Source organism: Hoplias malabaricus, chromosome 8 (assembly GCF_029633855.1).
Source record: "Hoplias malabaricus isolate fHopMal1 chromosome 8, fHopMal1.hap1, whole genome shotgun sequence".
NCBI lineage: Eukaryota > Metazoa > Chordata > Actinopteri > Characiformes > Erythrinidae > Hoplias > Hoplias malabaricus.
In genome coordinates, this window is record NC_089807.1 from 27,349,353 (window position 1) to 27,363,752 (window position 14,400).

A 14,400-nucleotide genomic window follows, 5' to 3' on the forward strand; every position below is an offset into this window, starting at 1 on the left:
CCTCATAGACTGTATATGGCCCGTCTACTAGGACAAAACATAGTTCACAGAGGCATTGATAAACAGAGTCGGGATAGAGTCATAATATTTATGTCCAATGTTTAAAGAGATCATAGTAATATATGATATACATGTGGAAATGATATTCGCTGCAAGAAGGTATTAGAAAACTGAGACTTAGTCGGTTTGCCTCTCTGAATTATTTGCCAAGAATCCACCCTTTCCACTTTCAGATGCTCAAACAATCAATTCGGGACTCGATTCCTGTTCACTAGCTACTTTGTATTGTATTACAAAAATAATTTTGGACATTTGAGTCATCTCCGATTTTCTATTTTTCCCCATTTCAAAATGAAACACAAATGACCAAGGTTCATGACCTCCATGCTTGTTTTTCTGTAGAAGGCTTCTCCTAGTAGATGGGCCATGAGCAGTCTATGAGGTGGGCAATCACAGAACCATCAGCTAACAGAATGCACTTGAAGAATCGGCACTGACCCCAGCCCAAACCGTCAAACACAGACATTTCAAAATATGGTTTGCTGCAAGGAAAACTTTAATCAAAAGGGTAAAAATCATTCAAGAATGAAAAAAAGACAGTTTGAGAAGAAGATTTTGATCAGTTTGTGCACGATTCCTCTCTCTGTGCTCACTAGTTTCATATTTGTGATTGCAAGGGATATTTACACAAGCAGAATGTTAAAACTTGTTGGTTTATTTTTTCCACCTGGTATTTTTGCAACCTTTTTATTTTTGACATTGATGTGATACTATATTTTTGCTCTTACCAGAGTGACGAGGGCCGGTGTGGGTTTCCGGTGGTAGTAGTCACATGTGCAAAGTTTGAGGTTGAGAAGCAAGGCATAGTATGACACAAGATACAATCCATCAGCGTTCATCAGAGCCTGACAACTCAGATTCTCACTGCCCTCAAAACCAGGGGAGCAGATGCCACCTACAGAGTAAGAGGATGATAAAAAGGTGCTTGAATTGTGAGAAGTAAATAAAGGCTAAAGGAAACTAAAGGTATATGTCTAGTGCTGGGGTGCAGAACACCAGAGGACAATATAGGGTATTAATTGCCAATAAATTGGAATATATTTGGCCAATGTACCTGCTTGCAAGCCAGAGCAGAAGGTAGAAGAAAAGTTCTGGAGAGAGACATCTACGTCAGCAGTGCTGTGCAGGGCCAGTAGGCGTGAAAGCAGAGCAGCCAGGGATTGGACGAAAAGTCGGGCACTTTGCTGGTCTGCCTCTTGGTTCTTCAGCAGCTTGAGTGAGAGTGCTGCAGTTCGCAAGGAACGGTGGCCAGGGCAGTCTCGCGGTGTCTGATCCTCATCGGCCAGTGAACAGTTGTCAGAGCCCATATCCGAGACATCAGAGCGGCCCGAGTCCTTCTCAGCAGCCATAGAATACTGGTCACATGAATCAAATTCGGTACGTGAGAGTTCTTGCTCGTCCATGCTAAAGTTACTCTCACTATAGCGTGAGCCATGGGACCGAGCACGGGATTCCACAGACAGAAAGTTGGTGATGTCTGGGTATGCCAGGCCATGGCTGCGTTGCACGACATCAGGAGGAGCAGCACTGGCTGGAGGTTCAGGTCCTGTGCTTTCCTTTGCGCAAGACGGCAGGTCTGGAGCTGTACCTCTACAAGCAGAAGGTGAAGGTAGCCTTGGGTGCTCCCCACATTCCTCAGGAGTGGTCTGACTTAGCCCCCCCTCCATAGTGGTCTGTCCTGTCTCCGTGGTGACGCTGATGCTAATGTCAGGACTGCGTTCGGGAATTCCTGGTTCCCAGGGTGCGTTCTCAGACGACAACACGTGCCGCTGCCAGCGAAAGTCGGCCTCATTCAGCTCCACAGACTCCCTCGCTGACTCCATGCCGTCTTTCAACTCATCTATCCTTCTCAGCAGAAGCTGTGCCTGATCTGGATGCAAGCCGTGACCTTGACTGAGATCATCTAGAGCACCCAATAAGGCACAAGCGCAAGAGACGGAAGAGTAGCAGGCCTCTATACCGCCCTTCACACAAGCTTCAGTCATGCCATCCATTACCCTGCAATAGTAGAATACCTAATAGTAGAGTGACTGATATGCTTTAACACCAAAGGGAAGTCTCAAACACTGATAATCCTGGAATTACATTACCCTGCTAAAATTTACTTACAGTTTAAGGAGGTCAAGATGTGACTTCCTCTTTGAGAAGGATCTCTTCCTGGGTTCAGGCTCAAGAACACATGGTCCCGCAAGGTCAAACAAACGTTGGGGGCTTCCAAGTATCTGGGCAGTAGACAACAGAAACAAGCCCATTATTAGCACAGATATTATGAGTATTTCATAACCTACAACACAAAAAGCAACAATTCAAGCAATTCTAAACCACAGTGCTAATCATGGAATGTTAGTGGAAGGAGAAGCGCCTTGATAGAACATGACATGAGATTTATGCCAGACATAAATAAATCAAAACTGCAATGCTAAAAGTGAATCAGCAATAGAACTGGCTCTTCGAGTTTATCTGGGTTTGGATAGCTAGCTCTGAATCCTAGATAGCTCTAAAGCATCACCTCTTTCATGATCTTAATAGCCTCCACTCGGTGCTGTGGAGGTGGGTAGAGTAGGATGCGGTGGTATAGAGACTGAAGCACAGGTTTCATGGACTCCACGCAGCCCACCAGTCGGACCAAATCTGCAGCTATGTAGCAGATGGTGCGGACCACTGGTCCAATCATAGCAGGAGCACTAGAGGAACAGCCAGACCCTCTGCCCTGGTCTGTCACACCCGCACCAGAAGCAGGGTCAGACTCCTGGGTTGGCCCTCCGTGAGCTGAGGTGATTGTCTTATCATTGACAGGGTTGCCCATGATCACCACTAGGGTTGGACACAGCTGTTTCCTGTAAGGCAAAAGTCAGAACTTATAAATCTCAAACATTTAAATATATATATAGACTGCAAATATAATTTCTCTGAGGCAATTCAATGAAAAGGAGATAAGGCAGAGAAAGAAAGCCTTCAGACTTTGTAAAATCGCAAAGATGGTAGATGTATTTGACTAGATTTAGTTTGCCACTTCATATTGTTCTAGGCTGACAAATAAGCCATTTGCTATTTTGAAAATTAATTATTATACAGAACCAAATCACACTAAAATCATTCGTATAATATTGACATTTAAATGTGATTGCAAGCGAGGGGTTACCAGACAAGGTCTGTGAAGTTACGGTGTAGGTGCATTGTCGGAGGGCAGCTGCTCAGTATAGCCAGAATGCACTCCAGATACAGCAGCTGTAGCAACTGATTCTCACTGTTTAGAATAAGGGGGAAAAAGGGGGAGGAAAAACAGATACAACACTCAAAGCCAGATCCCAACAATTGGAAACAGAGAATGAAAACATGATGCCTAGAGGCAAAACACCTGCCACATACTCAGTTATCACTGAACACATTTAATTTAAAACACTTTAAAATAAACCTGGAGGTAACAGAATTATCACGCCAAATTATAGCTTTAAAATCAGGGCAAATTAGCTCTTACAAAGGCAGATACTTACCCAGGAACACACTCCAGTTTTTCACAAAACACAATAAGGACAGTTACCACATCCTCATACAGTGCAGCAGTGCTGGGAGATATGTCTACATGAGTACACAAACACACACATTACTCTTAAGTCAAAGCAAGATCCATTATATACACTGAAATGATCTTTCAGAGAAGGCTTCTGTGCCAGTTTCCCTCATTAGTAACTCATGAAGAATTTTTTCTTATTTACCCTTTCACCAGCATCCCATGAGAAATAACAAATTTTTTGTGTTATGTGTGTTCAATGTGATCAAAAGTACCTTTGCGCTGGAACGTAGGTACAGAAGGGGAAGGCTCCACTCCATCAGCACCCTACAAACATGAAAAAAGAGCACTTAAAAGTCTACACTTGTGGGGAAACTCGTTTTGGCTTGTTTAGTTTCAGAAATTCTACATCTTTTAACGTGGAACGGTATGGTTGTTACTCAAGTCGTTTAATTTTGTAGCACTTTTGTTCTGTGTTTACTTTCATGCAGTTAGCCTTCTCCTGAATCTAGAGTCAGCAAACATAAGTCAATATTACCCACCTATGAATCAGGAATACAGCAATATTCTGATCTCGGTTCATGCTTTAACATTTGGAGGTCTCCTAGTTGTCTAAAAACGCTAAATGCTGGTTTACTGCAGTGAGCAGAGAGAGAGAGAAAGCCTAAAATACCGGACCAAGACACTGTTTTCTACCCATTTACAGACACTGGGATTTCACAAACACATTAGACAGTTTTCAAGCATGCAAACTGACAGAAGAGCAGTAAACAGTGAAGAAACATTCTCAGATTTTTATAAAGTTTTTTTTTTTTTTTTTTTTTTATCATGAACGTCACATTTAAATTAAATAATATAGCCAATTATGAAGTATTTTCTGTAAATTTCCTTAGGCATTTTTTCCCATTGCCAGACAGTCCAGTTATACTATCTGGGTTGTGCTGTTCTGCACAGGTTTAGACTAGTGAGCCTGGTTACAGTTTCTGTTTCCATCTGTTGTGCTGATCAGAAAGTGCTTAAGAAAACTGCCAGGACAGAGTATCATAATTTTGGAACCATTCAACAATTCATATTGTCATTAGGCAAACCTGAGTAGCCAACTATGCATCGTTTGTAATCATTACACACTGGACTGTGTCCATACTGAAACGCAACTCTAACATTCAGCACTGAATGGGGAAAAGAGGCTTTTGTGTTCTAGGTAAACTTCACACCCTTTCACACCTTATGCCTAAAGTTAATAAATGAGGTTAAGTTAATATGTTTAGTCAAAAAATGACATATTGGAATATCGCATGTGGGTATGTGTGTACACACACGCACTTGTGTGTGTGCTGTCTGAGAGTTCATATGTTGGAAGTGACTCACCAGACCCTCTTGTCTGTGGTGAAGCTGAAGGGTGAGGTCTCCGAGAATCTGACTGAGTGTGGCCCTCACTGCTGTGTTGATGCTGCGCTGATGACAACTCGATATGTAGGTCTCGATACACAACTGCAGAACACACATACACAGACAGAAACAAACCCAATTCACTCACCAACACCCTTTTCAAGCCTTGAGCAGAACAGTCACCTTACTTGTCACACAGATTATCAGTAAGACTTTTCTGTCCTTAAGTAGTCCGCTATACTAAACCCTAATTTCATTCTATTAATAATGTCATTCCGCAAAATGGAGAGTGAGAGGGATGTTCTACACAAGACACATGTGCAGTCATGTGAATGTCTGAGAATGATCCACCACCCAAATAATACCTGCGCTGTGGTAAGTTAACAAATTATGCAGAGCAACAGCTGGACTAGTACACATTTATGAACTACAAGGAGTTCTTGTATGGTCAATGGAGCTGAGAAAAGGGACAACGAGTGCAGAAATAATGAGGTGGTCATAATGTTATGGCTAATCAGTGTACGACTACTATGACTACCAGCACAGTTAATGCAAAATATAAACAGTCAGGCAATGATTTATTGATGAATCAAGCATGCAATAGCTGGCTATACTCAAGCTTAGTCCACTTTGACTTTGTGCCAAGCTGACATGGCTGCTACACCATAAAGAACAGTTAGCGTCAAACTCTTTAAAGCTTCCCTCCAAAGATGCTTTAATACTAAACAAACAGGTTTAAATGGGCCTTAACTTGGGCATTACATAAAGACTGTGGACTGTCCTTGCATATGATTAAAACATCTGGTCCTACAGAAGTTAATCAGTAGAAACAGGGCCTCGAATGGAAAATTCCTCATTCATCCATTAAGCTAGTAACCTGTCTCATCACAAATAGTGTCTGCACCTGCTGCTTCATGCTCCCTGTCTACCATTTTGGCCTCCAAGTGATTATGTCATGGAAAGGGGACCTCAGACGTGGCATCTAATGGGAAAAATAATGAAACGGTTACGGATTGGAAAAGAAAAGATTTGCTTTCAGTGAAGATTAATAAGGGGAGAGGGGTGTTAGTCAAGGCTATGTGCTTTATAGGTTCTGATCTGACCGGATACTGAGTCATGCAAACACGTCAGAGAAGAAGGGAGAGAGAAGGGACACAGAGGGGGTGGAGGGGGTGAAAGAAAGAGAGAGTGAGTGAGATGACAGCTCTTCTGTGTCAGTTCCTGGTGACAGTACCTCTCAGCTGAAGCGTCTGGCAGGACCCATTTGTATTTTTATGGTCTGTTTATAGATATGACTAAAACTCAGCATGAATTACAGATAAATTATGGCATTTGTGATCAGGCAGATTTTGTGTTCTATGCCAATTTCTTTTATGAATGGCTAGTGCCATTGCCAAAAAAAAAAATAATAATAATAAAATAAAAAAATAAATAAAAAAGGATATTGTAATAGATATAAAATCATGGAAATATTAGACCAAAACGATCTCTTTCAAAATGGCTCAAAAAAGACCCAGCAAAATACCCCCGAAAAATTAATAAAAGATTTTCAACGAATGTTAAAATGCAATAAAAAGAAAGGTTTGGGCATCAGTAGTTTTTGTATTTTGGTTTAGAAGAGGAACATCTCAGTGTTATGCTTTTTCAATAAATTGAATAACTTCATGTTTCTCTCTCTCCTCTAATGGTGTTAAAAGGGCCTTGCCTCTGCAATCTTTAAGATGTTCTTGCCGTTAATCTTGAAGTTGGAGGAGTAGGTGACACACAGCAGAACCTAGAACAACACCAGAAACAAAATGTTTGGAACACATTTTAGAACACCACAGATAACTCCAAATTCCCTTAAATATATCTGCAAAATATTTCCATATGTGAGTTTATTTAAGAGAGAAAAGACACAATTAAAATACCAAAATATATATATAAAAAAGGTATAAAATATATAATGGGGATTACGTGTGAAAAATAAAAAGAAAGAAAGAGAACAAAGCAAAAAATTGCTATTCTTATTTGTGGGCACCTTACATTTGTGGTAAACAGAGGCTCATTGTCATTTAAAGGAACAGGTTCCAAAACTGAACATTCTGAACAGAGATGAAACTTGTGGGAAAGGGTATAATATGTAGCCTTCATATGTCCCCTTAAATCAGGGTCAGCACACTAAAAATTGCAAAACACATTAAGGAAATCTGTTGTCACTCTGACACTATAATTACTATAAATGCTCCTAGTAAGAGAAGAAAGCTGAGTTAGATGTTCAATAATGCCAAACAGATCATATGTGCTAAAGCTACACAGCATATTTTGACCAAAACACCTTCCCCAACACTGACACGCATGTACACATTAGTTTGTGACAGAATTTAATTCCAGCAGACTGTAAATAAATTCAATCATTCAGTCATTGTCTGTAACTGCTTATCCAGTTTAGGGTCACAGTGAGTCAGGAGCCTACCTGGAAGCACTGGACACAAGGCAGGAATACACTCTGGAGGGAGTGCCAGTCCTTCACAGGGCAACACACACACATTCACTCACACCTACGGACACTTTGGAGTCGGCAATCCACCTACTGTGTGTTTTCGGACCGTGGTAAGAAACCCATGCGGACACAGGGAGAACACACCAAACTCTTCACAGACAGTCACCCAGAGCATGACTTGAACCTGCGACCTCCAGGTCCCTGCAGCTGTGTGACTGCAATACTAACTGCTGCGTCACTCTGCCACAGATATTCTTTAAAAATGTATACTTTTTAATAATTTATAATCAAGAGCACCCAGTTAGTGAGGATCATCTCAAAATAACTACTGCAAACTTTAGTGGAATAATTAAGAACAATGAGACAAAAACCTTCCTTCAGCATTTCAGAGTTTTATTTATAAAGAAGATAGCATCCACTTTCAAGTGAGACGACAGCTTTTAAAGCAAAGCAAAGCGCTTTTATCTCAGCAGTAATTGGAAAAAAAAATTAATGTGCAGTACACATTATACTCACTACAGGACTTTGGACAAAGAGCTAAAGTCTGAATTTGAATGTTTTTTAAACAACTAATCCAAAATGAATAAAGATAAAAATTGTTCCACTGTTGCACAGCCTTTTTTTTATCTTGGATTAATTTAATTGATATATGCATAACTACGTGACAGCTTACATGCACACTGACCTTCATCACTTCAACCTGGAGGTCTTCATGAAGGGTGGGGGCCACACTGACAGCCTCCAGCACCTGATTCAACAATTGCTTCTCAGGCACTTCCGAATCCACAGCAACAAAGTGATCCTCAGAAAGGATCTTCTGCCATAGGACCATAAGCAGACAGCAAACAGAAAAAAATAATTTTTTATCTTACTAATTTATACCCCAAATAATTAGCACATATCAAACAGTGTTGTTATACTGACAGTCAGTGAAATGTTCTACTTGGTATGATCACTAAATCTCAAACTTCGTCATAAGTTCATTAATTGTGTCTCTATATATTGAAACATAAGCACTTTTTCATAATTTTGCATATCTTTACAGTCCCTTAAATATGAAATAGCCATATGGCCAATGGACAATAATGTATGTATTGTGTGTTTCAGCCTATTCTCGTCAGTGACAGGAACAACATACTGGCATGTCATGCTAAAACTCAGAGAAGTGTGCTCCAGTACTACCAAATAGACGTTGGGTAAACAATATATTGGTAAATATGTGGAAAAAGTCTGAATCTTTTATTTCCTTATTTTAATTTTGTTGAAAGTGTTGGCTGAATTAACACAACAATGCCCTTACCTGCATTCCCACAAGAGCCGTTTGGGCCAGCTTAGGGTTTTTAGACTCCAAAGCCAGCCGCAGTGGAAAGAGGCATCTCTCCCTAAAAGCACAAGCTTAACCGTTAGCAAAATGATCTCACACAGTATCATATCTCACTGAGCAAGGGCTTACTGTGTCAAACTCTGTGTGTGAGAGCACAGTGTAGATGTGAGGAAGCCAGATTTATTTTTCTCAGTTGAAGAGGTCCTTTTTAAGAAATTTTGAACAGGTCAGCTACAAACCATGAGGCAGTATCCTACAAAGCAAGCTGACAACATGAACTAGAACAGATTTAATTTAGATATGTGATGTCCAAAAACATTAATGAAACTAGTTTAGTACGCATTAAAATGTATGAGCTGAAAGGACTACACTTAAACACACAATATTTGGTGTGTCAGTACTTGATTATTTTTATATAGAAATTTCTGGAAAAGTTCATTCACAAAATTGTTGGCATCTTAGCAAATGTACCACAAATAAATATTTGTGGCATACATTTGGGTACACCTAGCTTATGTGAATACAGAGCAAACCGTATGTATAAATAAATAAATCAATAAATAAATATTCTCTAATGAAATACTGAAAACTGCTTCTATAGCCCTGACAAAAACAAGCAATACTGAAATAGTAAGTGCCCCAGGTTTCTGCCAGCTGAAAGAAAATAACCCATAGGAGAATTTGAAGTAATGCAGAGACATAATTTTTAGAGACAACTTTTGAATCTTATACCCTCCAGCAAATTATCATTGAGTCAGTGAACATGGAGTCCATGGATTGTTACATGATAGAAAAACGATTATGTAAGCCACAAAAGTTTAGTCAAGTGAGAGAGCCTCTCAACTTCTCAGTGCACATTTCATTCAACTTAAAGGTTTCTAGATGCAAAATGATCAATAAAAATAATGAACATTACACAAGATAACACTATTTCATAAAACTGGGGAATCCATGATGTCATGTCTGTACAATTTAACTATGTAATAGTAGAAAATAAACAAACAGTCCATTTAAAACAAGCCAAGTCAAGTTTAATTTTAGAATAGCTAAATTTAGTTAGTATTAAGACAGTATGAAATATTAATTAATTCATTCATTCATTCATTCACTGTCTGAAACCGCTTATCCAATTCAGGTTGGCGGTGGGTACGGAGCCTACCTGGAATCACCGGGTGCAAGGCAGTATGAAATATTATAATATTGAATTCTAATATTAGTCCAGTATCTGCCTTTGTCAATAGCAATAACAGTGGTCATAAAAAATGCACATTGTTGAACATCTTCCACAAAATATTTGATCTCACTCCACACCAGCTCACCTAGGACCTTTCCAGTCATGAATTTCCATATTTTCTATGGCTGCATTGTTTTTATTATTATTACAGGTTAATTTTGTAAATCTCCAGATGACATGCTTTAATTTGAAAAAGCTGCAGCATTTTTTGATCAGCAAGGAAGTCAGGTGCAAAAGGGCTCAATCTTCCAAGGGCTGCAGTGTCTACAGTCATTTGCTCCAGCCTTGCCCAGCACCACCTGATTTTTAGTTATGAGCTCAAAAAAGAAAGCTCATCAGTCATGTCAGATATGGTGCATGTTTAGAAGAAATATGTGCGGGCACTGCAGTACTAAAAGGAGTGGAGTTTGAAGGGACTGCAGAAACTATTTAGGCTGAAACACTGATTGGGTGAGCAAACATAAATAATGTGCAACATTGTACTTACCTGAGCTTAGATGCTGAAGGCTTAACTGATCCCTTCTGAGTCTCAAGGGTTTCTGTTATGAGCACATGAAGTAAAACAAAATTAGCACATATGATCAGTGGAGATAACTGGGAGTTGTTCATCTTGGTGGAGATAACCTCCACATAGATTTAAGTAAATGATGCTTCTGCAAAAAGACATTATATTAGCTTCACATCTGCATACTAGCTATAACATTAACACATAAGGAAAATCCTTCTGTACAGTGTGTGCTTAGTATCATTAAGTAACAGCAGTATATGTATACCATATATATTAGCAGTGTGTGTCTGTGAATGAGGTACATAACGCATGTCACTTGTAATATTTCCACTGTTAAGGTCATTTGTCACATTATTTTGTTCTATTTTATTATGAAACTTTGGAAGCAAAAGATGTGTAAGAGCTACTGGCTGTATACTACACTCCCAAATTAACTCAGTTTTTATACAATTCTTGTTGAATTATGACACTTCGGATGGTGTTAAAAACCAGTCTGGTACACTTAAACTGTGATGTGGATCTGATCAGTTTATCTATGCCTGGATGTGTTTATCTATTAAACAATTAAGTTTTTTTTTTATGAACATGACCACGTCCCCCACTTTAAAAGTGAAAGAACTAGTTTCTGGTTCAGATACTTCACAGCTTTTTCGCAGTGTGGTCTCATTACTAAATCACTACACACCCTAACATTAATAATTCAGTCACAAACAGTAAAATCTGATTGAGGTTGCACAGGCTTTGGGACAAGCAGATTAAAACCTGTGAGTTTTCTTCCAAATGTAAATTCTCAACAGCTTTTCTGACAGACATAAATTGGGTTCTATGGGAAAGCATAAGAAATCCAGAAACTTCTGCCTCCACATAATTTTACCAATAAAATTGCAGACTTAGGTTGCCCCACATTGCAGCCTAGCCATGGCTATGTCACAAAAAAAGTGAGTATGCAATATATCACTGCAGTATGGGCCGTCTCATCTTTGTACAGCAGCCAAAGAACATAAAACATAATGATTGTTCTTTGTTTAAAACAATACCGTGCAATCATCATAGAACATCCATTGTTCATTCAAGTCAAAAAGGCATTAAATACAGGTTTACAGAAACTTCAACAACTAAATAGAACATCATTTTGCGGTGTTCAGTGTCAAAAGACTCACTTTCAGTTTTTCAGAAAACCTGCAGGGATTTCCCATCATTTCAACAACCCCACAGTACAGTTGTCTTTTCCCATAGGAAGGATGTACTAAAACACCTGTAGATTTTTAAGGATCTGAGGTAAAGTGAAGCTTGATTTTCTTTGTCTTTCAAACACATTGTTCTACCAGGTCTTGCGTGGTCGTTAATAGTCCCATTTTCTCTGTTTTTTCTGCTTTTTATCATTTGACCTCCCGTTATGGAAATTCCTGATATTTAAAAGTACTGTCCATCTTCTTAAACAACATCTAATCTCCTAAGAATCAGCTCCTGGAAACTAAATGAAGGTCCTCTCTGTCACATAAGGTGAAAACGTATTTAAGGAATGTTTTGTATGTTCTCCCTCAGCTCGCCGAATAAAACAGCCCAAGAAGTGGAAAGGTTTTAAATATAAGACGTAGCTTGAAGTGGCGTGTTTGCGTAATGTGTAGAAATCTGTGAAAAACGATGATGTGGCAGGTGACAGCCTTAAAAACAGGAACGTGGAAAGATCCCAGCCCCCCTGCGTGGAGTCTGTGGACAGGTGTAACACTTACCACACGCAACGGAGCAGGCATCTCGAATAGCCTTATATTTGTTCCCGGAGGCTTCTTTCTGGAGCTTCCGAAGAATATCCTCCATTTGTGCGCGAGAAAGTTTACGAGCTGAGATTCAGATGGTAAAAAATGAATGCAGTTCCAGGCCTCAGTTTATCGAGGCATCTTCGCAGTGCAACGTTAGCAGGCTAAGGATGATTCACTCTTAGACAGAGAAGGAGGAAAACACGTTAAACACCATTCAGACCACACAAGGCCTCCATTACAAGCCACACCGATTACCAACGTAGCCTAACATCGTCCGTGTTGAGGAAGGAAAAGCTGAGGTAAATAAATATATGAACTGGGAAGCTCTGGACCCCTCCTCCCTTCAGTCTACGGGTTTGGAAAACATGGAGCTGGAGTCACAGATTCAACGGAGTCAGAGACACGAATATAGGCAAATTTAAGATGCCTACGTAAGAAAATACATTTTGGGGACGTAAAATATACATATATATCGAGATATATCCACAGCTTTAAGAACTATACATATATTTTTTGTTGGAAACCAAATATTTTGTTCGTTTCAACCCGTTCCTAACGGCTATAACTCCACTCCGGGTGCGGTGAGTTAATCCCCAGATTTACTGTTGCTACCCGCCGCGGCTCAGGGACGGGCGGTTCGATCCTGAAACACCTATACTGATCTGTCAGAATTTTATTCCTAATTTGAGAGTCCTGATAAGCTGTACACTGAGTTTATTTATATTGAATATACTATATTTTATATATTTACAGTCCATTTGTTGTTCTGTTACATTATATGTAATTTTCCCCCTTGCGTTATCCTGCCATGTTCAGGACTCCGACTAATCACCAGAGAGCCCCTATGATTTGGGTGGTGGATTATTTTCAGCTCTGCAAGTGACACTGTGATAGCGATGTGTTAATGTGTGTAAAAAGTGTTTAAAGTGCATCAGACAGAATTGCTGCTGGAGTATTTCAACACTGTGTCCATCCACTCTGTTAAACACAACTTGTTGCTCCACATTGTAGAGGTAAAGTCAGAGACAGTAGTTCATCTTCACACAGTAATCGTAACCTGAAAACCTTCACCCATAGCCTTCTAGTCTTCATCATATTTTCATTACGGTGGCGCAGCAGGTAGTGTCGCAGTCACACAGCTCTAGGGGCCTGGAGGTTGTGGGTTCGGTTACCGCTCCGGGTGACTGTCTGTGTGGAGCTGGTGTGTTCTCCCTGTGTCCCCGTGGTTTTCCTCCGGGTGCTCCGGTTTTCAAAAGTGTGTGTGTGTGTGTGTGTGTGTGTTGCCCTGTGAAGGACTGGTGCCCCCTCCAGGGTGTTTTCCCGCCTTGCGCCCAATGATTCCAGGTAGGCTCTGGACCCACCGCGACCCTGAATTGGATAAGCGCTTACAGATAATGAATGAATTGCATAATAGTAGTTATTCAGTACACATTGGTGGTTCCATATTAACATACTTGAAGTACACTTTTTTCCAAAAGTGAGGTCTATCCTAAATACACACTTTTTAACCCTTAAGGCAAAATCTATGGTTGTGGGGAATTGCTCTTCCTTCATTTGTTTACGTTCAGAAGCTCTGTATATTTTAAGAATGGTATTGGGAGAATGGATTTGAGAGAAAAAAATGCTGTTGTTTGTCTGTGGCTGAGTTTTTATTGACTGTTTGAGTGAAAAAATTAGAATATCATCAAAAGGTTAATTTATTTCAGTAATTCAATTCAAAAAGTTGCCCTGTGGAGGACTGCCCCCCACCCCAGGTGTATTCCTGCTTTGCGCCCAATGATTCTGGGTAGGCACTGGACCTGAACTGAATAAGCAATTACAGATAATGAATGAAAAAGAATGAATTCAGAAGGGGAACTCATATGTTATATAAATGCATTACAAACAGTAATCTATGTCAAGCATTTATTTTTTTAATGTTGATATAGCCACTGAAAACCAAACATCATTATCTCAGAAAGTTAGAATAATCAACACAATCATGAGGAAGACTGCTGACTTGACAGATGTCCAGAAAGCAGTCATTGACACCCTCCTGCTGGGTCCAAGCATATTAATGGAAAGTTGAGTGGAAGGAAAAGTGTGGTAGAAAAAGGTGCTCAAGAAACCAGGATAACCACAGCCTTCAAAGG

At 39.9% G+C, this 14,400-nt stretch overlaps 1 protein-coding gene across 3 annotated transcripts in view; it reads right to left on the bottom strand.

Annotated features, from left to right (window-relative positions):
• The window catches only part of arfgef3 (ARFGEF family member 3), a 35,749-nt gene extending 23,182 nt beyond the window's left edge, over positions 1 to 12,567 (bottom strand). For 2 of the 3 annotated variants that reach the window (XM_066678343.1, XM_066678341.1), the window contains exons 1-13: positions 12,242 to 12,567; positions 10,488 to 10,539; positions 8,743 to 8,824; positions 8,128 to 8,259; positions 6,666 to 6,734; positions 4,940 to 5,062; positions 3,847 to 3,898; positions 3,555 to 3,639; positions 3,203 to 3,307; positions 2,570 to 2,897; positions 2,170 to 2,282; positions 1,115 to 2,058; positions 789 to 955 (exon numbers count right to left, since the gene is read on the bottom strand). In XM_066678343.1, coding sequence (XP_066534440.1) covers positions 789 to 955; positions 1,115 to 2,058; positions 2,170 to 2,282; positions 2,570 to 2,897; positions 3,203 to 3,307; positions 3,555 to 3,639; positions 3,847 to 3,898; positions 4,940 to 5,062; positions 6,666 to 6,734; positions 8,128 to 8,259; positions 8,743 to 8,824; positions 10,488 to 10,539; positions 12,242 to 12,326 — 2,337 coding nt within the window. In that variant the 5' untranslated portion in view covers positions 12,327 to 12,567. The remainder of the gene's footprint in view (positions 1 to 788; positions 956 to 1,114; positions 2,059 to 2,169; positions 2,283 to 2,569; positions 2,898 to 3,202; positions 3,308 to 3,554; positions 3,640 to 3,846; positions 3,899 to 4,939; positions 5,063 to 6,665; positions 6,735 to 8,127; positions 8,260 to 8,742; positions 8,825 to 10,487; positions 10,540 to 12,241) is intronic. The other variant, XM_066678342.1, reaches the window with a different exon arrangement.
• Positions 12,568 to 14,400: the final 1,833 nt, after the last annotated feature.